The 24,664-nt window shown below is 40.5% G+C and overlaps 2 protein-coding genes across 4 annotated transcripts in view; one reads left to right on the forward strand and one right to left on the reverse strand.

The window, feature by feature from the left end:
• LOC114061650 (uncharacterized oxidoreductase ZK1290.5-like) overlaps nucleotides 1–2,738 on the reverse strand; it is a 44,906-nt gene extending 42,168 nt beyond the window's left edge. For all 3 annotated transcript variants that reach the window (XR_003572173.1, XR_003572172.1, XM_027892327.1), the window contains exon 1: nucleotides 2,618–2,738. Coding sequence is in view for 1 of the 3 variants with exons in the window: in XM_027892327.1 (XP_027748128.1) it covers nucleotides 2,618–2,702 (85 nt within the window). In the remaining 2 variants the exon portion in view is untranslated. The remainder of the gene's footprint in view (nucleotides 1–2,617) is intronic.
• A 16-nt stretch (nucleotides 2,739–2,754) lies between these two features.
• Nucleotides 2,755–21,583, forward strand: DPH5 (diphthamide biosynthesis 5). Its single transcript, XM_027892328.1, has 8 exons — nucleotides 2,755–2,763; nucleotides 2,886–3,046; nucleotides 5,647–5,771; nucleotides 8,583–8,691; nucleotides 17,171–17,291; nucleotides 19,260–19,299; nucleotides 20,345–20,448; nucleotides 21,334–21,583. Exons 2-8 carry the CDS (start codon nucleotides 2,912–2,914, stop codon nucleotides 21,555–21,557), a joined length of 858 nt encoding a protein of 285 aa, XP_027748129.1. The 5' UTR covers nucleotides 2,755–2,763; nucleotides 2,886–2,911; the 3' UTR covers nucleotides 21,558–21,583.
• The last annotated feature ends 3,081 nt before the right edge of the window (nucleotides 21,584–24,664 follow it).

Here is a 24,664-nt window from a genome sequence, read left to right on the forward strand (position 1 = left end):
AGGCCTATTAAAATCAAAGACCAACTCCTATTGACTTAAGTGGATTAATACACTCTAAAATCCACAGCCCTAATTTTGCCCTCCTTCATACTAATGAAAATCCTAAATAATTGCTCTGAAGTCAGTTCACATTCATAGGATAAAGAGAAAAAGAGCACAAGGGTGATCTCATTTTATAGCTTAGCTCCATAGTTGTGTGACTGATTAACTCCCGTGTCACAAAGAACACCAGTGCCTTTGATTTGTATGTTTATGTAAAAAAAATGAAAAATCTGGGATATTGAATTGACCCATGATAAAACGGCATCATGAAAGACTAACTTGGAAGGGTATTGATGTTTTAGAATATGTTAAGAATCAAAGAGACTTCTGGAAAGAGTCCTAAGAAGAGAAAGAAGGAGAGGCTCAAATACTGTTCCAAATAGGAGATTTTAACCAAGAGATAAATTAACTCCCTGCTTTTACAAGACATAAAAACAAATTAATGTCAACTATATAAAAAACCCAGTTATTCAAAGAAACCCAGAAAGCTCTGGCCAAGGATGCAATGGTCACTGGTGTGTGTATGGTCCATGTTTGCCTCTCTGGGTCAAACCTTCCAGGTGCTCTGCTACAGCTCCTGTTTTGGGAGAGTTCATGGTCTCTTTATCTGCTGTTCTACAGCAGGGGGAGGGCTCTGGCACCACAGCATTAGTTATTAACCCTCTCATGCTCACGTGGCCCTATGCTGACTTGGAAAAAGGCCTTCAATAATGTAACAGTTTGACTCTTTTGAATAATTACCAAATCCACTAATTAGACAAATTTGTAATTCAGGATAGTATAAACTTGACATTCCTATATACAACTAAAAGGAGCCTTCTGCTGCAAGCCAACCCTGGGTTTATACCACATTTTGCTTGTTGAGGGTGAGGGAGAAAAAAAAAAAAACAACTTTCAAATTTCAAATGTTTCCATACTTAAGTTCTCATTGTGGGATTTTATTCTGGTTGGCATATAGCCTTGTTTTCCTTGGACCAAATGCAACAGCTTTCCTGAACTAGCATTAATTCTGATAAAGAGTGATGAAAATATAAAGCAATAATACAAGATTGTAGCCTTAGTTGAGTATTAGCTAATTTTTAGATAGAATTAGGATAGGGCCTGGCTTGCTCACGTTAACTCACAGACAGGATATAGTTAATTTTATAACAAAGACTTTAGCAGGAACAGAAAACCTTAGAGTTTAGATAAGGGGCTTCGAAGCTCAAGAGAAAGAGACCTTGAAAGTTGATGAAGAGAAGCTCCTGAAGAAAATAACAGTTTTGAGTTAATTGGACAGTGCCAACTCAGCAATTCTTAGCAAAGGTAGAAAGTTCAAGCTCAGGAAGACTTCTTACTTCATCCAAAAGACCCCCAAAGACCCCCGAAAGAAATCCCCAAGGGGGCGTTCCAAGGCGGAGTTATAGGAGTGGTGTATGTTAATGATTCCCCTCCCACTTTTCAGGAATTTGCTGACACAGCTAATGCATATGTAACACAACTGATGTATATGTAACGCAACTAATGTATATGTAATACTACTAATACATATGTAACATTATACTGCATAAATAGAGCTGAACAAAGGCAATGAGTGTGCATGATGGGAGGAATTATCCCCCATGCACAGGCGCCGTGAATAAACACACCTGCTTCAATACTCTTTGCGAGTTTTGGGGTTCTTTTTCCGCAAGTCAATTCAGACGACTAATGTGGTCTTAAAAGGACTTAATTTTTTCCTCATGTTTACATTTTAGAAAATGAATTCTTTAAGAATTTCTCACTAAACAGCTGATAACAGAATTCAATGTAAGCTACAAAAAAGTCTCTTTCGCATTTTCATATTTCCAGGCACATTTTTTTCTCCTAAAAATGTATTAAAAATGTCATACATTTTTACATACACAAAAATGTATGAGCAACAACCCAAACCATACGTTTGTTAAGCTTCAGTATGTCATCAAACCTTAGTTTACAAAACGGAAAAGAAGTAATAATAATAATAATAATAAAAATCACCCTCCAGATTCTGATACCCCACCAGGGTTTAACATTTTGATTCTTTCAACACACACAGCCCAAGTGCTGGTACAACCACAAGGCACAGGCCCTGTGCCTCTCACGAGCCGAGATTCCCACACAGGCTCTCAGCTGCAACAGGTGCACTAAGATTAACCCTGGCTTGAAAAATCTGCACTAAAGAAAAGTCTGCTCCCAAACCTTATAAGAAAACACACCCAAAACACCAAACCACGGCACAACGCCCCGGGGCAGGCGGGACAGGACGGGCGCGGAGCCGTCCCGGCAGCACCAGCACCCGTGCCCCAGCACGCCTTGCTGGTCCCATTCAGCAGGAGCACGAAGCTTCACCGGGCAAAAGAGGGCCTTTCGGAGCAGCACTGGGCCTGCCCGGCTCGGCACGGGCAGCTCGGCAGGAGGCTCAGCCCGGGCTGCCCCGAGGCGAGGCCGGCTGCGGGCCAAGGGTAGCGCCGAACCTGCCGGGCCGGCCGGGCCAGCCGGGCCCCAGCGGTGACCCCCGCCCGCTCACAACTCGCCTGGCAGGCAGGCGGGTCCGGCCGGGCCAGCCGCCACTTACCGAGCCCCAGCACCGGGATGCTGCGGCCGCTGGCGAGCGGCACCGCGGGGACCGTACCCGGCCCTGGCCTGCCCGCCGCCGCCATGGCCCGGGACTACAGCTCCCGGCAGCCCCCGCGCCGCGCCGGGACAGCCGGGAGTGCGGAGGTGGGATTCGGGAGCCGGCATTCCTGGAGGTGGAGCGGGGCTATCCCCCGCACGTGGGGCTGGGTGCCGGCGGGCCTTGGGGTGCCCCGGCTGATCCCTGTTCCCTTTGTCTCCCGTGGCAGGTGGCGGCTCTGCCGGTCCCCCGAACATGCTGTACCTGGTGGGGCTGGGCCTGGGCGATGCCAAGGACATCACGGTGAAGGGGCTGGAGGCGGTGAGGCGGTGCCGCAGGGTGTACCTGGAGGCCTACACGTCCGTGCTCACGGTGGGCAAGGAGGCGCTGGTAGGTCCGGCCACGGGGCCCGAGGCCTCTCGGACCGCGGGGTGAGGCGGGCGCGGGGGGCTCAGCGAGGCCAACTGGTGGTGCCCGTTCTCGGGAGGAGGATGTACGGGACCCTCGCACACTGCCTTTTGTAGGAGATGTCGCTTTGCTACCTTGCGAGAAGACTGCAGCAAAAATAAAATGTTCCTCCCTTCAACTCTTCTTACTGCTTTTCATCTCAGATTCTCTCAATACGTGCAGATCGTGAAACACTGGAGAACACGGTTAGAAAAATGTCTACTCTGTTTAAAAACAAAAAAAAAGTCCCAAAGACATACTAGAATAATACATATTTTGAAGCCCTTGGCCTCTGTTTCAGCGTGAGGTGTCCTGGCATGCCTGCTGGGAATAACAATTTGACTGTCTCACGTGTCCATGTTTTCGCGTGGGCCAAGCTGTCTCACCACGTGGAGACTCCCAGAACAGGCCCAATTCAGTCAGAGATGAACAACATGGAGATAAAGACACCTTATGGAAGACAACAGTAGTCAAATGTACAAATTGTAACTCTGATGGGTTCATAGATGGTCGTAGAAAGATAAAGTTTAATGTCAAAATAATACCAACAAAAGACCATACCTGCCCGCAGAACGGGGATCTCCTCCCAGTAAGCTGTGCAGTGCTGTACAGAGATGCTCTCTGGGTCTTGGGTGCTGCAGTGCCATAATGTACCTGTATGCATACCTGTAAATACATAGAGCACGTGAGACTTTTAGCTTGTAGTCAGCATTACGTGGTTTCTGGATACAAGGTAGGCTAGAATATTTGAGGCCATCTCTGGTTTCCCTGCTTCATTCATTTTGGAATGAAGATATGCTGTGTGTTTTTATGTTTCTTTTCAGTACACTGAAGCAGTCTAAATTGTAGTCAATCCATTAAAATGAAATGTTCCTTTTTGTTGTTGTTTGATAGTTGGAAAATTGCTAAATGGAAAGGATTACTTGGATATTTTTACTTCACAAAATTTGCATTTGCTATCAAAGAAAAAAAGATCCTATCCATCTGAAAATAAAACATTGAATAATAGAAAAATGCTGAATATTTTGGTGTGGTTATTTTGTTGGTTTGTGGGGGCTTTTGTTATGTTTTTTATTTTTTTAAGTCTTTTGCAAACCTTGAAGTTCCAAAGATGAGATAACTGGAAAAAGTGATCAATAAAAACAAAGTAAAAGATGTCTTACCTGAAACCGCCTTGTTGGCCTAAAACATGTATTTAAAGCTATTTGATGCTGACCATCTAAATTGGCCCTTAGTTTGGTGAAAGAACAGTTTGGACCCAGTGGCCTCCCAGTGAGTCTCCATTGTCAGGAGGGTGCTTTTTATATATTCGCTAATTAGCATGCTTTGATTAGCATTGTGGAGTAGTCTCAAAGCATGCAAATAGATTCCCTTGGATGGAAACAAACAAAGGTGTGCTCCTGGGACTGCACCCAATAATTCTGTGGTGTGCATTTGTTTACAGCATTGGACTGAAGTCAGCCTGGTGCAGTGAATGATAAGCCCACCCAAATGGATGCAGCGTTGTTACGGAGGGCTTTGCTTTACAGAGTCCCATACCTAGTACTCTAGCTATGGGATGGATTTTTTTGTGGAAGCACTGCTCCCCTTCTGTACAAGTATGATGGTTCTCTCATCAATTCACTGTCCTTTGGGGGCAAAGTCACAGAAGTCAGAAAAAAATCTTTCTGGGCCATAACTGATTTAATAGTTTTATCAATTCTGCATTTATATTGGTTAATATTCGTAATTCCACTCAAATTTTCTGTATACTACTTAGAATAAAAACACCTTTTCTCATCTTTGCCCTGGAAAATATACCTTAAAATGTAAAGAGCATGTGAAATGCATGGTGACACGTGACTTAGGGACAGATGTGTTCAGTATGGTCAAACGTGTTCCAGAACTAATAAAGGCATTTAAAACATACAAAGAGACACAATGATTACTGAGCTGCTGAAGGAAAGTGAAAGAAATGATCAAATGCCTGTTCACATGTGTACATTGTAAAGTATTTCTTCAAGAGAACTCTGGAGGCGAAGGATTAATATGAAATCATTCCTTAGATGTGGTTTGTTTAAATGTACTAAGGAAAAATCAGAAAAAACAGGTTGTGGTGTAGCTAGTGTGGTGTTTGTATCTGGTTTGACGTCAGTGTTGTAACTAAGCCAAGCAGTCAGGCTCAGACCGTGAGGGGGATGCCTGACAGTACCAGGGCTGGAGAAATGAACTGTACCAGGAGCCCACCAGGTACCTTTGGTGTGCAGGTGTGACTGAGCTACCTGTGGGGCAGCTTCTCAGCTGACACAGAAGGCACAGAAAAAAGAAGTCAGTATCAGAATAAAGTGCTTGACTGGTTTTTATCAGCTCAGGAGCTGCTTGATGGGAAGCTCAGGCATTCTTCCAGGTGGGGGTGAGGTTCTCCAAGACCTGGGGCAGACTGCTGGGGAGAATATTGAAGTTAGCTATTCCACTGTCCATTGTCTGCGTTCCTGAGTGAACACCCAGAGAGATACAAACCCACTCCTAACTGTCTTATTTTGATGCTTCATTTCAATTTCTAGGAAGAGTTTTATGGAAAAGAGTTGATTTTGGCTGACCGAGAAATGGTGGAACAAGAAGCAGATAGCCTTTTAAAAGAAGCTGATGTTTGTGATGTCGCATTTCTTGTAGTTGGTGATCCTTTTGGGTAAGACAAAGCAACATTTTAATTATTGCTCTAGCTTGATAACTCTTTTTTTCAATAGGAAGAAGCCAACTCTGTAACTGTAATTCTTTATGAAGAAGCTCATTTTCAGACCAGAAGCACTGATTTTATGTCTGCATATCTTTTATTGTATTAAAAATGTACAAGGAATTGTCTACACTTTATCTTGCTTCAGAGTTTTCTTGCCCAGATGTTTCTTATAGATAGGAATGTGGACCCTCCAGGATGTATGCATCTTTCCTTCAGCAGACATTTACAATTTCATTAATTATAATTTTGCACTCTATGGTACCTTTTATAATATAATTAATATTTTGTTTCATGTTTTGTCTTCTAACAGAAGAAATTTTAGGATATCCCATAATTAAGAAATGTGCTGCTTTGGGGGAGTGTTCTTTTAGTTGCTGTTTATACTTATAAACTGCAGCTTTTATGCTCAGTTGTTTTAGAATGAATACAGATTATTGGTTGTACAATGCTTCTGCTTTGATGTAGGCCAGTTTTTTTAATTACTTATGTCATTATACACCGTCTTCTTATGTTGGTCTATTAAGCCTTTTGTTTCCACTTTTTATTCCTGCTGAGAAGTATAGACTTTTTCTATCACCAGAAGGATCTCCTTCTGTCTCTTTGGTCAGGCATCATCAATCTGTATTGTCAAGCCATACAGAGGAGCTTTTAGTCTCCAGCTGGTCACTCAAGATTTATACCACAGTGTTAAGGGGCACAAGAAAAATCACATCACTAAGCACCTTATTTGTGAGTGAAAAAATAGAGAGTTTATGAAAAAGAGGAGCAGCATGCACATCTGTCAAAAGCGGATAATTTATGTAAATACAGGTTGAAGGGAATTGGCAAGAGAATATTATATTAAGCTAGTTATTATGGGCAGATGATCCTGTATTTCAGAAATATTAATTATACTTGCACTCCATGTTTACATTAAAATTAGGATTCATGTAGAGTGGAGAGTCATGTTACCTGCACCCTTGTAAGCAGTATTTTGATCTCTCTCAGTTATCATTAGTTTCAGTGTCAAAATACTTCAGTTCTGGTTAATGAACTACATACTTGTAGAAAACTACCTTTTTTTTGAACGAGTTGCTTCTCTCTAAATGTTCCTAGCTTTTAATATTGCAGCTAGAACTGCTCCTATGCCCACATAGAGCCCTAAGGATTTAGGGCTTCGTGGGGTTACTAGGAAAGAGTACTGAAGGTTTCTGTCCTCAGACAAGCCACAGGGGAGGGGAGGACGATAGAAGTCATGTGACTGCCGCTGATCATAGAGTTTCAAGTCTATTTGCAGGTAAGAGTACTTGACAGCCTTAGGAAATCTCAGGTAGTGGTGGTTAATGCCTAAAGCAATAAAGCAAGTTGTGCCCCATCATCTTCCTCACGGTGTTCACTGCAAGGTTTTATCAGCATATGTGGTAACAGCTCTGGATGTGCTCACAGGGACCTGGCAATTTCCGTGGTGCAATGGGAAGCCCACCCCTCTAGGCTGCTATTACCATTTGTATTATTATTACCCATAAAACTTAAAATCTGTATCAGTGACAGAAAATACTACCATAGTTTTGGGTGCAGAGGGCTGATTCCATGAAGCCTTTGCTGGCATTAGCTGAGTGCTCGTGAGGGCACTTCTGCTTTTAGCCACAGTCATTATAGACAGATCTACTGGGAGAAAATAGTGGCTGGAGCAGATTTTAGTGAATAAAGCCAGCTGATCCCTTGGTCAGTATTAGCATAACCACAAAATCCTCCAGTGCTCCTTGTCCTTTGTATGCGAAGGGAATAACATAAGGCTGTAAAACTTCTCTTAGAGCAGACATTCTTAAATCACCTTTGCTTATGGAAGTCAGGAGCAATGTTTGTTTACTAACTAGAGTGTTTGGTTTAGATTACTTTACTGCATTCTCTTGGGTCTGGGAGCCTGTTTGTATAAGGGCCTCAGAGTTCCCAAATTCAGATTCCTCAATTTTTTTTCTTTCAGCGAATTGATTTTTTTTTAAAATTATTGATCTTTACAGCCTTGCCAGCTGCTGCCACATTTGTGTTCCAGTCTGGAGCACCTGCTGGCTGGTGCTGGTCAGACATACAGGGTCAAAATTATCAAACTAAATTCAGAGGAATTCTGTGAGGGTAACTGCACAAGGCCAGGGTGAAAGCAGTTTTCCTAGTTCATTGTCCTGATGGGCATATGCTATTTCTTCCTTTCCTTCCTTCTTTGGAACCGCCACACAGAAATGTGTGGTACACGATGGGAATGATGTAAGCATGCATGCAAGCAAGATACGTATGTAAACATTGGTGCAATTCAAGGATTTCCTTGATCTCTGTGTACTTACCATTTTAGAAAGGCTCTAATCTTAATTGCATAACTATAAGCCCAGTGATTTTTGCAGCAGTCAATCACCGCAGTTCAACACGTTCCACAGATACCTGCAGAAGACAAAGGATAAATGGAGCTTTCCTTTTCAAGTACTTGCCAAAGCTACTTTATAAAATAACAGTTGTATTTGTGTTACAGTTTTAATGATGCCAGAAAGCTGCAAAGAACTGGAATATCCTGAAGATGCCTGTGATTTCAGCTAGGGAAGATGGCACATGGAAACCTTACTGGAGTTTTTACTTTCCCGTAACAATTGGTCAGGATATTGTTGCTATTTTGTCACCTCTGCATTGCCCTTGTTGTGAAGGGTTTCATTTCACTTTCAGAACAAATTATTATGCTACTAACACTTGGTAACTTCCACCTTTTCAATCTTTAATTCCTTTCTTTTCTTAACACAGGGCCACAACACACAGTGATTTAGTACTACGTGCAGTAAAACTGGGGATTCCTTACAAGGTCATTCACAATGCTTCAATAATGAATGCAGTGGGCTGCTGTGGTTTACAGGTAACATTCTTGTATATGCAGTCAGAATTTGTTAACGCTTCCTTTTCAGCACGCAACATGTCAGAAAAAGTCCCTTTTGATGAGCACATATGAAAATGAGCAGTAACACTTTTATTCTTCTCTGCTCTCTAACCTTCCTCTGCCCCAGGAGACCCTGATATTTAAGGTTATTTTTTAGATAAAACTTTGCTCATGTTGGCTTCCTTCTACTGCTCGTGGTCACTTGATAAGTTTATTCTTAAATAAGGTTTGTTATCCCGTTGAGAAGTATGCTGGTCCTGTCATAAAAGAAACAGATGCACAAGCTTGTGTATATGTCCAACTCATAACTAATTCCAAAGTCTTGTATATGATGCATTCTTTCTCTCCAAGTTCAATCTGTCTCCACTTTCTGCCCATCTGATGAGAGAGGAGGGATTTGCCTAGCCAAGGACTAGTAAAACAAATTACAGTTTCTGTGTATCTTGAATGGCTAAAGTAGAAAAGGTCTAGTGTTCCCCAAGAAAATACTTTCTTTTACACATGTATACATTCATTATTACTTTTCCTGCATGAAAAATATGGCAGTGTATGAATCATAACTAATCACATATATAAATTAGTTGAAGTTTCTCCCTCTTGTTTTCATTCATTTTTAACATAGGACCTGCCCTCTCACCTAAACCAAGTTCCCACTTGACTAAGCACAGGAATGTAAATGCACTACAGACAAGAGTTGAGGTTTTGAACAATAACTTCATCACTGAAGGAGGAATTCCTTGCTAGCTGTACATAAAAGAACAAACTTTGTTTTAATTTCAGCAAACAACTTCAAATTTCCACTGACAAACTCCAGTACTCCAAATGCCATTGAACTAACAATGCTGTCCAACAGCAGAAAATCTGTTGCAATAAGTTGGGTATTATCTTTGGATTTGATTAGAAATCGGAGAGCTCTGTCTGACCTGGCAGTTCAACAACAGTGCATTGACACCTGCTCCAAGATGTGAATGCTAATGCTAAAGGGGACACAGCACAGCATTCACACTCTATAATTCTTCCTCTGAGCTCTTTCTCAGTGATACCTGCCTATTGCTGCAAGACTTGGGCAGAATTATCTTTTAGGAAGGAAATAAGTTTCTTGGTGTCTAAAATCTACATGCAGAGACAGATGGCAGCTGCCGCATGACTGCGCTTACTGGGGCGGGTAGCGCAAGAGTTGGGGCTGGGGCTCTCTCTTTCCCCTTTTGGCTCCACGGCAGTGGAAAGTTTGCTTTTGCTGTCTGACTGTTGATAAGTAGTTTCTACTGGTCACTATCTTTTTTACTGCTCTCTTGGGTTCATCCAGAAGGAAGGTGCAAAACCCAAAGAGTTTTCTACGTTTTCTGAAAGTTTGTTTCCCCCACAACTCCAGCTAGCCATGGGTAGGAGTATAGAACTTCTGGGTTCCTTGAAAGAAAATCAGCTGGGAGTATATTACAGACAATCCATATGCAGAGTTTTGGAGATTAGTTTACTATTTATTTCCTTATCCCATGCTGAAGGGAACAGACTATGAAGGAAACATGGTCTGTTTTTTAAACTCTGGCATTAGTCCCCTTTTCCTCCCTGGCTTGGGAGGGGCTGCCTTCTCATAAGTCAACATTCCTGTTGTTGTATAAAGCATTTAGGAAAAGGTGATCATATTACCAGACAGACTATAACCAGTTATGTGTTTAACTCTTCATTGCTCCTTACAGGTGTGAACAGCAACTGAGGTGTATCTTACATAAGAGCAGCCTGTGATTTAGGGTTGTGGTGAAGGTTCATAATTTCTTTCAACAGTCTTTACGTTCATGGCTGTCTCCTACCGTCACTTTAATTTTGGAGTTACTGTGTCTCAAACTGCAGAGCTGCTGTCAAGTATAGGAGGGATTCCTCTTTTCTTTACCACAGAAAAGGCTTGGCTTTTTTTTCTTGCTTTAATCTGATTGTGATACAAACCCTCTCTCTTTCTTAGCAGAGAAAAACAGGAAACACCTTTATACACTGTTCTGAGAGCCATGTGCTTAGTGAGCTGGAACTGCTGATTAGGCCCTCAGTGCAGCTACAGCGCAGCCTGGGCAGAAAAGGACATGTCTCTTGCCATCAGAGCCTGACTTCCAAGGTTTTACCTGTACCCACTCTCAGTTTTTTGGAATAGGCTGATTGCTAAGGCTTTTAGCCCTAGAATAAAGAGGCAGAAAACTCAGGATCTCTAATTTACACATTTTTCAGTTCTTCCTAATCTGCATGATATCTGGATTAGTTTGGGAAGGTCACTGGCCAAAATGGTTCTTTCAGGACAGAATTCTCTCTGACCCAATTCTGGTAATATATCTTTGAGATAGAAGTATGGATGATCAAACCCATGAGGAAGATTCTGCATCATACTGACCTGGGTGCATGTGAAGGAATGATGCAGCTCAAAATAGCTGAGATAATGGCATTAACATATAAAAAGAGGATTGAGAACTAAAGTGCAAAGCTGGAGGCAAGACAGGGATGAGATAAAGACTAAAAAGAGACACTCGTTTCCGAGTGGTGTTGCTCATTTTGAAAGCATTCGCTTTATATTTTGGTAGGGCAGCTAGGAAAAAAAAACATGTTATGGCAGAGACCTGCCTTTCTTTTGAGATGTACCCACTTTCCACCTGAATAGCTTCAGAACAAACATCTGCATGTTCCCTTGCTTCTTTCAGTGACTCATCTCGATTTTTTTTGTTTGCAGTCCAGTTAGTTCTTGTAAGACAATTACAGTTAGAAAATAGAAAATAGTCTTTTTGCTACCAGCTGATGACTTATGCAAAAGCAATGCTTACTATGTGATTTTTGAGCTTTTACTGAACAGGTGAGTACATTTTCAGTGTTAAGTTGAAAAGTATTACTTAAAGATAAGGAAGCTGAAGGATGCTATTATAAATCACTGTGCTTATAGTCAAATAGAAAACCTGTAGTAGCTGCAGGAGTGCAACCTCTGAGTTCCACCCTCTCTCTGTGCCTTAGTCTTCAAAAACCCTTTGCTCCAATAGGAGGGACTTTACACGAAATGGTTTTTATTCACTGACAGTTAAACTGTTTTCCATCACTACTTGGTTTTCTCAGTTACTACCAGCTTCTGAGCATTTTAGAAGTTGGCATTTTCTCAAGCCAATTAAAGGTTAAATTAGTGCTAGTCACACTACTTCATTACTCACAGTTGCTGTCCAACTTAGTGCCATTTGTCACCAACAAGCATGATCCAGAAAAATCCATTTAATCAGAATAGTTTGTGGTATTTTTCTTTTAGCTATCTTTATTTCATATTAGTAACCTAAGTCACCAGGGTGGGAAGGAAACATTGTTTGATATTGCTGGGAAGTGTCTTAGAAGAGTATTAAAGATAAAGTATGGAGAGAAAATCTTCTCCTATTCAAGTTTGCTTGTGGAGCTTCTGAGTATTTTGGTAGCCGAATGTTATTTTGCTTGTGGAGTGGCCATTTCCTAAGCACAGATACAAGAGGCAGCCATAGAAAAATGTGCTTTTTCCTTCAGCTGCCTTTTTGTGATTTGTCCCAGCTGCCTTTTGAAGACTGCAGTCATGTGGAGTGGGATTCCCTCAGCCAAGTGTCTTTTCTTCACAGTTCTTTTCTCTCTGGCATGTATTAAGGGGACCGGAGGTTTTTGGGTCAGCTGAGCCAATTTGTTGGCCTGCAGTACAAAAAGGAGTCATAGCCACATATGTGTGAATGGCAAAACCTTTCAATTTCATGTGAAGGTTCTCAGGGGAGGCATTTGAAGTTGCTAAATATCTGTGCTACTAAATAAGGTAGTGTAAGGGCCCAGAGCTAGGCTTGTGGTTGTTTCAATTCCAAGCAAAAACAAAGGTTGACTGATTCTTGCTGCCTCTTTGTTGATGATTGCACTGTTCATTATATTATATATTTCTACCAGATAGCAGCTTAGGCAGCACAATCAAACCCTTTAATCTGATGTATGTTGTCTAGAGGGTTGTTAACAGGTTAGAGAGGATAAGGGGAAAAAATCCGACTTGTTAGTTTGCCCTTTTTGAGGATGAACATTGCATAGCATCACGTCAGGATTCTTATGACAAAGGTAAAGAAAACGTGTCTTAGCTTTTCTGTGTATGTTCACTGGGATTTGTTAGGAAGTAACCTGGGATAGTGCAAGGTGCTCTGCAGTCTCCAAATTCCAATGAGGAGCAGTCTTAGGAGAGAAAAAGCCTCTTAGTTCCTATCAGTGGGGTGATCAGGCTGTGAAGAGTCTTCAGACAGAGCTCACCTGTGAGAACCATCTGCAGTGTAACCTGCAACCACCCCAACACAGAACACAGCTGAGTAGCACATCAGTCCTGTGGGGTTTCAGTACTTGGCTGTGTATTACAGGTAGCAGGTCTGAAAAATGCAGTGACTCATTTTACCTTCTTCTCCCACCACATAACCAGTTCTGAAGCTGTTTGAAATTGTAGGAAAGGAGGTTGGCTCATCAGTGAATAATTGCTTTGTCACCATTGCAGCTGATACAGCAATAATTCTGGGAAAGATGCTGTAAAAATAAACGTCTGTATTTTGAAATGTTTACTTCTTGGTTTCTCTGCAGCTGTTGCCCTACTGCCCTTTAATATGATGTTGCATCTTCTCTCCTGCTTGCTTTAGTACTTTTTGGCCAGGATGGGGGAATCTTCCTTTTTTAATTTCCCTATTTAGTATCAGCCTTGTTCCTTCTTTTTATGCCCTAAATTTTTGTGGTGATTAGCCACATTTTAAGTGAGGGTGGTTGATCTGGACTGTTTCAGGTGTCTGATGCCATTCAGACTGGCCTTTAACAAAGTTGCTCAGTAGTTTTGACTGAAATTTCACTTGCATGCAGGCTTTCCAAGGTGAAATCATGGTGCAGCACTTTTTCTCTCATAGTTTATTTTGGCCTCTCGATTTTTAGTCTCGATTTTTTTTTTTTTTTGCTTATATAAACAAGAAGTAAAATAAGAAATATCAATAACAGAAGGATTAAAATACCAATTGAAAACATGTACCTCAGTACCAATCATTCTCTCGTGTTATGTGTGTAAATAAAATAGGAAGTTATAGCTTGGTCTGAGGTGATGTAACTTGAGTTGAAGCACAGTTTTCTGCAGTATTTTGCGAGGCAGAAAACTCTAGCAGCAGGGCATTGCCTCAGAGTAGAGTTCTGGCTTCCTTTCCCGACTCTCAGCTATTGTGTTGCAAAATTTAAGTGCACAAAGCTTTGCTTAAGCCATTTACTTCTTGGGTGGGGGGGAGAGGTATTTCCAAAGACTGAGGTCTTTCAAAATGACCTTTTGAAATTTTTCTGTGATGTTTTTGAGCACTGGGGAGAAGGTAAGAAGGTTAATTTCCAACCTGAGAGCACAAAATATCTTTCCAACCATCTCACTGCGTCCCTTTGAAATTCTGGCACTTCTGTGCCTGAGCAGAATGTAGGCTCTAACAAATCCAGTGATTACTGCAAGTGTGATGCTTGAGATGTTTTGGCTTGTACAGAACAGATATCACCTACTCCTGGTCAGGTGCTTCACGAGGAGTGCAGCACACAGCTCCTTGTCACCTGAGTGAACTTCTGAACAGTCTCAAAGCACGGCATTAATCCTCAGTTGTGCTGTAATACACCTTGGTTGACGAACATGTTGAACAGTTTTATTCCACTGACAAGTGGGATTTCTGGATTTTTGGGGCCCTATTTTTTTGGTTTTAGTTTTCATTTTATGGTTGGTGGAAAGAACATTTTTTTTTAATTTCAGTGGGTTCTGAATCTAGTGGATCTGCTATCTTCTGTAACTGCTGAGTCCTTAGAATAATAGTGGAATTTTTTGGTATTTACTGCTCTCTCTGCACTTAGGCTTTTCTTGAAAGTTGGATACTTCACGTGATTTCAAGAGGCAGAAATTAGAATGCAGCAGAGAAATATATATTAGGAAAAAGTTGATCTGCATGAGGTACAGGGAGAGTGTTAAAGGTGTAAGTTCTGATATAGTCATGTGTTGCTTCTTTAATGCAAGCTTGTCCTGGTGGAAGAGCAGTTCCTGTGTTTGCATAATGTCACACGTCTGCAGAGATCAAATGCTGGATGAGAAAGGAGTAGTGGTTTGTGTCTGTAGAAGTGTTAGTAAGATAATTGGTTACAAGTAGTCAAGCACAATCCACTTATTGCTTCAGTTCCACAGCATTCAGACTGATGGTGTACCAGAAAGTTTCCAAAGCACTACTTCTCCCCATTTAAAGTAAAAATATATGTGCATTAATGCTGGGAAATCTGTTCTTCACAAGGTTAGTTAGTAGAGGGGTATAAGCTGCAAAGGCATTTCTAGGTGGTTAATAAAATTTGTCCCATACCATCTTATTGTTGTAGAAGCTACTTCTGTACTTCCAGGTGCTGAGAAAACAGGTGTATTTTTGTGATATCAGGTGTATTTTTGAGATATCAGGTGTATTTCTATGATATCAATACTTCATGAAGGTATTCTGAAGTTATTCTACTGAGTAGACAGGCCATCTCTGAGAAGAACATTTTATTCTTTTTTGACATTCAGACTTTATTGCAAAACCTGGTAAACAAAGGGCAGATTCAGTGAATCTGACAGGCAGGGCTTGCACAAAAAGAATAACTTGCTTAACTTCTTGTTGGCAAAAAGGATGGAGAATCTTTGTAATGAATAATGGAAAAGAGAACGATAACAGTCGGAACAAGTGCTGTAGGGTATAAAGTTGAATGCCCAACTTGTTCTTAGTATGTGGCAGAGTGGTTTAAAAGTTCTGATTCACAACAAAATACCTATCAGATAGTAACATTTTGCCCACTTCTGCACAACCTTTTCTTCACTAAAAGGCAGAGGTGGAAGTTTGTCTCCTTCAGGTTATTGAAATGCCAAGGGGTAAGACTTCAGGTTAATTGAGGCCACTTTCTGTCCTGAACAAAGACTGCTGCTTTGGGGAAGTGGCTGCAGTGGCTTTCAGGTGGCAGATGGGAAGCAGTTAGTTGAGTCGGTACTGGACATTTTGGCAGTTGTGGAAGATTGCAGGGATACTACCAAAGAGATTAAAGGTATCTTGCTTCCAGATGTTCCAACAGTGAAGGGGAGAAACTTCTTGTATATTTTTTCTTCAGATTTGGTACAAAGTGGGAAAGAGTTCTAGGCAGCCACATGGAAATAGGCAAAGCGTAGTATGGGTTTTTTTAAAAATTTTCTAGAACACAGCTAAAAACTTGAAATAGTTAACAAGTTACACCAGGAGCAATTCACTTGGTTCAACCTGTATTTACTTTACTGGAAGAACCTTTAGATTGTGAAATGTACACTGTGTGTTCTTGTCCTTGCACTACAATGAAATACTTAAAAGAGGAAATGTTTTCAGTAGTATTCCAGGAGTCTTTGAAGAAACTCTGTTTCCATCAGCATGAATGGTTAAAATTTGAGCTCTTGGTCCCTTGAAAACAAGCATGTTTCTGCTTTGATTCAAGTTCTGTTCTGCCAGCATAAAGGAGTTAAAACCACAATCTAATGCCACAGTAAAATCAGTGTGTATAGGGAAATCCCCAAATGGCACAGGGCTGCCAGAGCTGCTTCTACACAGGGTCCTCTGCCAACAGCACACACCGTGTCTCCTGTAGCGGGCATGGAAAAGCATCTTTTCCTTCCAGGAGTCCAGAGGAAGTGGGAAGGGTAGACCATATAGCTGTTGTTTCTCTGGTGGGCTTGAACAGACAGAACATTGGCAAGCTGTAACAATCCATCTGGGACACCCCGTTCCAGAGCTGAACTGACCAAAATTGATGCATGGTTTTACCCTTTTTCAGCTTGGTTACAAAAATTTCCAAGCCAAATATTGCCTTAGGTTACATATGACTTTCACTTTTGCATCACCAGAGATGATTGGCAAGACTGTTGCTTCAGATGTCTTCTCTGAGATTAGGGACTTACAGTAATAAAGGTGTTAAGACGAGAACAGAATCAGTGAGTATGCTTGACATACAATCTGCCAGCAATATTCTTCTTACCATATGTGCATAAACAATGTTGCACCTCTCTGCTTCATGTGCAATCTGTCCTTTCTTCAGATCTTCACATCTACTGTCTCCTTAGACTGTAACTTCTTTTGCATGACAGAGCTTTCTTTTATCTGCAGGAAAGTGCCATTTTAAAATAAATACTACTGTATCAGTGAATCAAAACATTGCATTGTGGCATTATTTGAAGTTGCCTAGCCTTAAGCAAAATAAGAAATAACAAGTAACACTTTTTGTGCTAATCTTAAAAAGTTTGTGCCTTTAAAAGGACTTCAGAATTAAGTAACAAAGAATAGAAGGTATATAATATACATTGGAAAGGTGAATGCAGAGAGAGGTAAAAACTTTACAGGTAGTTCATTACTTGTCCTTTAACATTATTGCATGCTCTCAATTTTTTCTTATTGCGTATACACGTTCCTGCATTTGCTTTGTTTTACAGTTGTACAGTTTTGGAGAGACAGTGTCTATAGTGTTCTGGACAGATACGTGGAAGCCAGAAAGCTTTTTTGACAAGATCGAGAAGAACCGGCGGAGTGGAATGCACACCCTGTGCTTACTTGGTGAGTGGCTGCCCGGGCTCCTTGGCTACCAATGCAGTGCTCAGAGGCAGCAGTGACAGGCCCGGGATGCTGTCTGTCATTCAGCATGTTCTTAGCTGACATGTGCCTCTGAAAACACACACAAAAATGGAATGTTAGTGCATGTGTGTTTAGAGTCGGTTCGCCATTGTTCATGCTACAGCAGCCAGGAATTTCATAATTCCTTCTCAGAAAATCCCTACTGATGCCTTTGAAGAAATCAAATAGGAGCAGGAGGTCCATTTTTGCTCTTAAGTTCACTAAGATTTTGAGCTAGATCTGGCTCAGGGTCCAAAGCAGATTGCAGTGACTAGCAGCTATCTTTTATTGACTTAATTAAGCCAGCATACGTAATTTTCTGGGGAGCTAAATCATACTTCTAACCACATTTGTATTTTGTAAGGTGATATTCTTTTTCCTAACTTATCTAAGAATCTTTTGTCATGTGAGAAGCTTCAGTGCTTAAAAAATCCTTACTATCATGGAGCTGAAATGGAACACTGCTCCCAGCCGATCACTGTCCCAGGCTCTCCCACAGTGCTGTCTGATCTTCACCCTACCCCACAGCCCTCAGCTGACAGCCACTTTATGAGAAACTCCACTAGTTTAAGTAACTTCTTCAAGATTATGCAACTCCCAGCACATAAACTATATGGCACCTGCATTATTTGTATGTATAGTTATATATCCCTCTGTATCATAGTTTAGACACAGCTGGGATCATTCAGGGCTAAATAAATTAATATCTTACGTAAAAACAAAGCCTGTGGTAACTGGAGGATCCTGAGCAGGAAACAATTTAAATGTGTAAGCATCACTGCACATCAGACTTTCCAATGCCTTGAAAGTTGGTTGTTTTCAAAACTGGCTAAAAATCAGAATTCTGGTAATTTGTTTTAAAGAAGGATGACCTGACAAGGGTTTCAGACAAGGAGAATAAAAATTTTGAAACCATAAAATCCCATTATAAATCTCACATTTCAGGGGTTACTGTGGTAGCTGCATCTCATTGTTACTCAGAGCTGAAAACTACCCATTTCCAAACTAATAGTTCCCTTAATAATAATTGGTCATTTTGGTCTATGTATTGTGTTTATCCAACTGACTGGATTACCCTATAAGCAAATGTGACATAAAAAAGGTTAGTGCTGATAAACTTCTGAATTCAAAGTGACTTCATGGACATATAAGCAATTTGATAAACTGGGCACTTACAGTCTTGCAGCTTTGCAATCCAAACCCCTTTCGTCCAAGTCACTTTGATTTACAAGTTAATGATATAATTAAGCAATACTTTTTTAAAATCCGAAGTTAAAAACGTATCCAGCTTTCAGTATGGTAATTTTTGGGGGCATTTGAATACAGGTAACATTCCAATTCCTCTTGGAGAAATTATGGTCAATTAGTTTCTTAAAATTGCATCTGTGCAGTGTTACCTCCCTCACTCCTTCTATTTTAGTTTTGCCCCCCAAGCCTTTTTTCCCCCCGTAACAGAAGACTGTTCTAAATTCTGATTGGGACAGGAAGTGCTAATGAAAGTCAGGTTCCTGCAGGGCAGTGATGTAATCACTGTCAGTTAGTCATACTCTTTTACCTTTGGTGACCACAAAGTGCTCATAACTTAGGAGAAGCCTCAATACCCCGGTGTGCCCAACTGTGCTGGTATTTAGCTATCACATGATAAATATGCCTGCTATTTGTATACTTAGCTGTATTTTTATTCAGCTGTGTTGCTCTGAAATCTGTGAAACCTGCCCTAGCTTTGTGTAAAATCACATGCATAAAGTCACAATACTTTGTGATTAACACATGTAACAGTACAATTATTCCTGTAATAGCTAAAATGGTGTTATAAATTTTATAGAAACGGTTAATTAAATTTTTACCTACATAGAAAATTAAGTGGGCAGTTTGTAGGCAACCTGAGTTTTAATGTGTTTTGTTCTACAGATATTAAAGTGAAGGAGCAGTCTCTGGAGAATCTCATGAAGTGAGTCACCACTTTGAAAATGTACAGAGACACACACTGCACTTAAAGATTTTTTTTTGTACAAGGAACAAAGGTTCTTTGCCCATGGTCTAATACTGAACTTACCTGCCTTCTCCTCTCGTGCTTCTCAGTGGCCACACTCTTTTGTTCCCTGCAGCAGGACCTGGCTTTATTTACAGTAACTGAATGGAGCTGCAGCAGAGAGGGTAATCTTTCTTGTAACTGTTGCTGTGAGAAGCTCTGGTCAGAATGGGGTAGGCTTTCCGCTTGGCGAATGAAGTGTTATTTCTCCACTGTTCTGTCACCTCCGAAACAGATTAATATCTGAAACAGCGTTCTAAATTTATTCTTCTGTACGCTGGCTAGAAACAGCGTGAAACACAGCATACATACCAACCTTTTTAAACAGTTAAATAAGCAATATATAGAAAATGCTCTTAAATTTGTTTAACTGTATTCAAAAAGCTCTTACCACATCTTATTCATCTCTCTGCAATCTGTGTTTTGACAGTGGTGAATATAAATGGTTCCTTTATACACATGCTGTAACTGGTCTAAATTAACGTTTGTGAAGTCTCACAGTATCATTGAGGTTTGTTTATTCTGGAGTTCAAAATAAAATCTGTTTGATTGAATCCACAGTTGGCAAAGAAAGCAGTATTTCATTTAAGAATATATTTCTAGTCTGTAATCATCTGTCTGCAGGGCATTTGACAGAAAAACAGTCATTTGCCCTTGAATTTAAGTCTAATGCATCTCCCAGGAGTAGCTGCAAAACCTGCATATTGCTTCTAGCAGCTGAATTTGCTTTTAGGACTCAAATGATGTGCCAGCTGGAGGCCCAGCTGTTTCACAGGTGTAGTGAGAGCACAACAGACTTCTGTCTTCTGTAAAAATTCCACTCATGTCTAAAAGGCCCAGCCTGAGAGCCTGGCCTGTTAAAGTTCAATTTGCTGTCTAGAGCCCTCTTGAAATAAGTTGCAAGAAGGCTGGGGATAATGAAACGTGTTATATGTGAAATTTCTCTACTTTCCCTTCACGGCAGAGGAAGGAAGATTTATGAGCCCCCGCGCTACATGAGTGTGAATCAAGCTGCAGAACAGCTTCTTGCCATTATTCAAAACAGGAGGCTCCAAGGAGAAAAACCAGGTATATGACTGCAATGTTTGTGTCTGCTACTACCCCTCTCCAGTCACACCCCTTGATGAGCCTCTGGGCTCCACTCCCTTCCTCTTACTCTTGGCAGTCCCTTGCTCTGCAGTGGATTTAGGCTGCTTTAAATCCTAGTTGAGATGGATTTAGCTGAGCTTGAACACGGCATAGCTCAGTGAGCAAAGATGAAGGTGCACAAGTGGTTCCTGGAGGTTTAGTCAAAAGCCTCAGTTTGGAAACCACGGACTGTTTCTGTCCCCCTGTAACTGTGAGCTCTTTGATGCATTCGAGTTGCAGGAGGTGGAAAGATTCTGAGCATTTTAGATCAGTCAAGCTTCAAAAAAATCTCTGCTATGTTTTACTTAGACTGGTCACACTCTGCTCTGCATGAATCTAGGTTAATCCAAGGATGCAGAACTGTGATTTTGACCTTGAATTCTTCACAGTAGTCAAAAGCAAACTGTGAAACATGTTTATTGAGACCAAGGGTAAACTCACAGCAGCTATAAAGATGACTCAGTTGTGTCACATAAAATTTTTTTCTAATAAAAATTCATCTAGCTCTGTTCTTCTTTTTAGAAGTTCAATACCGTTAAAATGAAAATCTTTTCCTTTTATCCCTTATATAGAATGAATCAGAAGCAGCCATTTCCCAAAAGTGAACACAATTCCTGAAGGAATTACATATTCTACTTCTGCTGCCTCCCCATTCCTCCTTATCAACATCTTTAAGCTACAGCTTTATTTGATTTTGAAGAATAATCTTCTTTCTGGGCCACTCCAATAATTTAATAATTAAAGGTTTAAGCACTTAGAGTACTTTTTCCCTTTATGATAGGATCATTAGTCAATAAATTAAGCATTTAATCTTCTTTCTTACAGAAACTACTGAAAACACAATTTGTGTTGGCCTTGCTCGTGTGGGTGCTCCAGATGAGAAGATTGCAGCAGGCACACTACAGCAGATGTCCAGCGTGGAATTGGGTGGTCCACTACATTCCCTAATTGTTACAGGCACTATGCATCCTCTGGAATTAGAAATGCTTAAGCTTTTCGCTGTAGATAGTTCCAGTTTTGAAAATAATGCATGTCAAAGGACCACTTAAATAAAAATGAGGAATTTACATTTTTATTCCGTCTTTAATTTGTAACAGCATAAAGTTATTCCTGTGAATATTTAAGACTTGCCGAACAGCAGTTACACTGCACACGGCTTCAGAAGACAACACTGTAGGAACATGGACCTGCTTTTACCTGAGGCTGCAAACTGCACCTGCACCTGCCTGTATCTGCTTCTACCATGTAGACACCTCCAGAAAGTTTTAAACACATCAGCATGACTTGTGATCAAGGGGACATCACTTCTGCTGTAGTCCATTAACCAAGCCTACTGCATACATTGTTACAATTGTTATGTTACATTTCGCTTTTCAACTCTCCAGGAACTTAGTAGTCCTCTCACCAACAGAAACCCTTAGCGTGCTAAACCAGTTAGGTCTCTGTCCGTCTTTACTTTGGGAGGATGAATACAGACAGGTGAGAATGCTCTAAACTGAGAAAAACAAGAACTTACCTTTGATTAGCTGGTGAAACAGATGGAGAAGCTGCACACAATTTCTTATTTCAGAAGGCTGCAACTTAAAATAGAACTGGATTTCTTCATATGTTAATGCTAGCATTCATGAAGGGCTGGACTTGAACTGCAACAAACCATAATTAACCTTAAGCCAAATCTCCGCAGACTGCAAGAATTCTCTTTAAAATCAGCTAGTGGATGGTGGTGGTCATTATTTCAACTAGTCTTCAGCAGTAAAATGAGAACAAAGCAGACCTGTATGCATTTTTTTTTTAAACTGAAGATTTATTGGAAAGAAATTTGATCCCATATCTTTTCAGCAATATAGGATATTTAACATTTTATATAGACTGTATTCAAGTAGAAAAGATTACATTAAAAATTTCTTAATATTGCACTTGGGACAAGTCATGGCTAAGCTACTAACATTAGCATTCCAGAACAAAATCATACATAGTCTTCAGAATTTTAGTGAGCTGCCTTGTGATTTCTTCACAGGTACTTTGACACACTGTGCTATTCAACTTCAGCTCACTGCTAAGAGTAATTCCTGTAATTTAAAGGTAAAGGCAAGCAATATGCTATCTGCTACCAGGAATGATTTTGGCAATTGCTTCATTCACATTATTTCACACTTCAGCCAAAATACTGTAGCCATTCACTTAACTCTTGTTCAAGATCCCAGCGTACATGTGGGAGACTCCAATGCACATGGGAAGTGAAATACCCACCTCCTTTTACTTATTATTTCCGCCAAATTACCACATAGGCAGGAACTTTTTGTGGCTCACTGAAACAGAGAAGCAGATTAAGGAGTATTTGCACACAGCAAGAGACAGTCTTCACATGCCAAGCACAGCAGAAGCATGACTGGCATCTTCACATTATAGCAGTGTCTGGCCAATGGAGTCCCAGCAGGGATGGTCACTGCAGGAAAGCCTGAATGGGGGACAAATCCAAAAGGGAATAGAAGTGTAAAGGAGGAATTAACTACTGAGTCAGTATTAGGGATCAGACAGATTATTAAAAAAAGAGAAAAAAATCCTGCTTAAAGGGGTGGATAATCAAGAATCATAGCAAGTGGCAGTCTGATGGCTTCTGGAAGAAACAGGACAGGGCTTAGTTATTAAATAAAACTGTTGCTCTGAACTGGTATTTAAAGACCTTGTTTCACGAAGAGGGAAAAGGGTTTGCATTTTACAGAAGCATGCAACTGAAAATTTGCACTGTGCAACTGCAACTGAAATCTGCACTGTGAGAGAAATGCTGTGGACTTCACAATCTGAACAGAGTGTGTGCAAAGGGTGGAAAACTGCAGATCAGCAGCAGCTTCTCTCCCCTCTTGTATCTTGTTTAAATTTCCAGAACAGGTTCACTTACAATAGTTAAAAAGAGATACCCTTACTTTCCTTCACCTTTAAAGCCAGTTTTACTTAAAAAAAAAAAAAATTAAGAATGTTGAGTCACTAATGTCCATTTTATTAGTAGCAGCAGTTTCAATTTTTATGTAAAAATAGTGTCAGCAGCTCTCACTAATGATGCAACTAAACTTCTGTTTTAGTAAGCAGTGTTACATAAAACCCACTTATTTGCTTCTTGCACTTTTTGCCTTAGTTTAGCAAATCACACAAGTAACTCAGCTCTCTGCAGGGCCTGGCTGATGGAAGGAGCCAGTCTATCCGTATCTGTAGACTTACCGGATTAGCCTATAAAGGACCGATCTTCACTGTGCATATTCATAAGAGTAGTTTTCTTCCACTGTTATTTACCATAAAAAATACTGGGGCATTTTAATACAGAGACTCTGCAGCCTTTGTTTTATCTCCTTATTTTGCTGTAAGTGTGATAAAAATCATGCAGTTTGCAGGCTTGGTCTTTGGGAGAACACGGTTGGAAGTTACTGGTTTCAGTCACAGAAAAAAACCCTCAACGACAGACTATGTTTAACCCCACCGTAAGCTCAGCTACATGAAAACATGAAAAAAACATACCTTGAAAAGGTGGTGTAAAACTCAGTAGTGAATACCAGGAAGCTGAGTTTTAGCAGATGATCTGCAGACATTCATCCATCTCAGGATGTCAGTCACTCACACAAAGCTGTTTAAATGATGCCATGCATCTCCAAGAAAGTGTCAAAAGCAAAGTGTTACATAAGCAGCCAAGTGTTGGGTAATTAGCAAAACACAGAGTAATCGTGCTTTGGCTCTCAGGGTAAGAAAAGCTGTGCTGTCAACTTGGGTGATTTGTACTCTCCTAAAACCTGAGTATCCCCTCAGTAAGTGAAAAAAATAAATCTGATGACACTCAGTATGTTTACTGACATACTAGATATGACTGTAGTCACCTACTGGAGATGTCATGTAGTGTCTTCTGTAGCATTTTGTGATGCTTATCCTTTTTCAGAAAGCCTAAAAAGGCTTAAAGTCTATTTTAAATCTGACTTCCCTACACTATCCCCAATTATATTTGACAAATGATACAGTTCTTACTATAAAACACCAAGTTTAAAAAATAACGAAGTGCTATCTTGGTTAGAAAACTCAGACTCGTGCATATCCTTCCAACAATCCGATAAATCATAATAAGCAAAAAAAAAAAAAAAAAAAAAAAAAAAAAAAAAAAAAAAAAAAAAAAAAA

The sequence above is a fragment of the Empidonax traillii genome, unplaced genomic scaffold (genome assembly GCF_003031625.1).
Source record: "Empidonax traillii isolate 1590-97213 ecotype Southwest subspecies unplaced genomic scaffold, ASM303162v1 scaffold347:size1123457, whole genome shotgun sequence".
NCBI classification, from domain to species: Eukaryota; Metazoa; Chordata; class Aves; order Passeriformes; family Tyrannidae; genus Empidonax; species Empidonax traillii.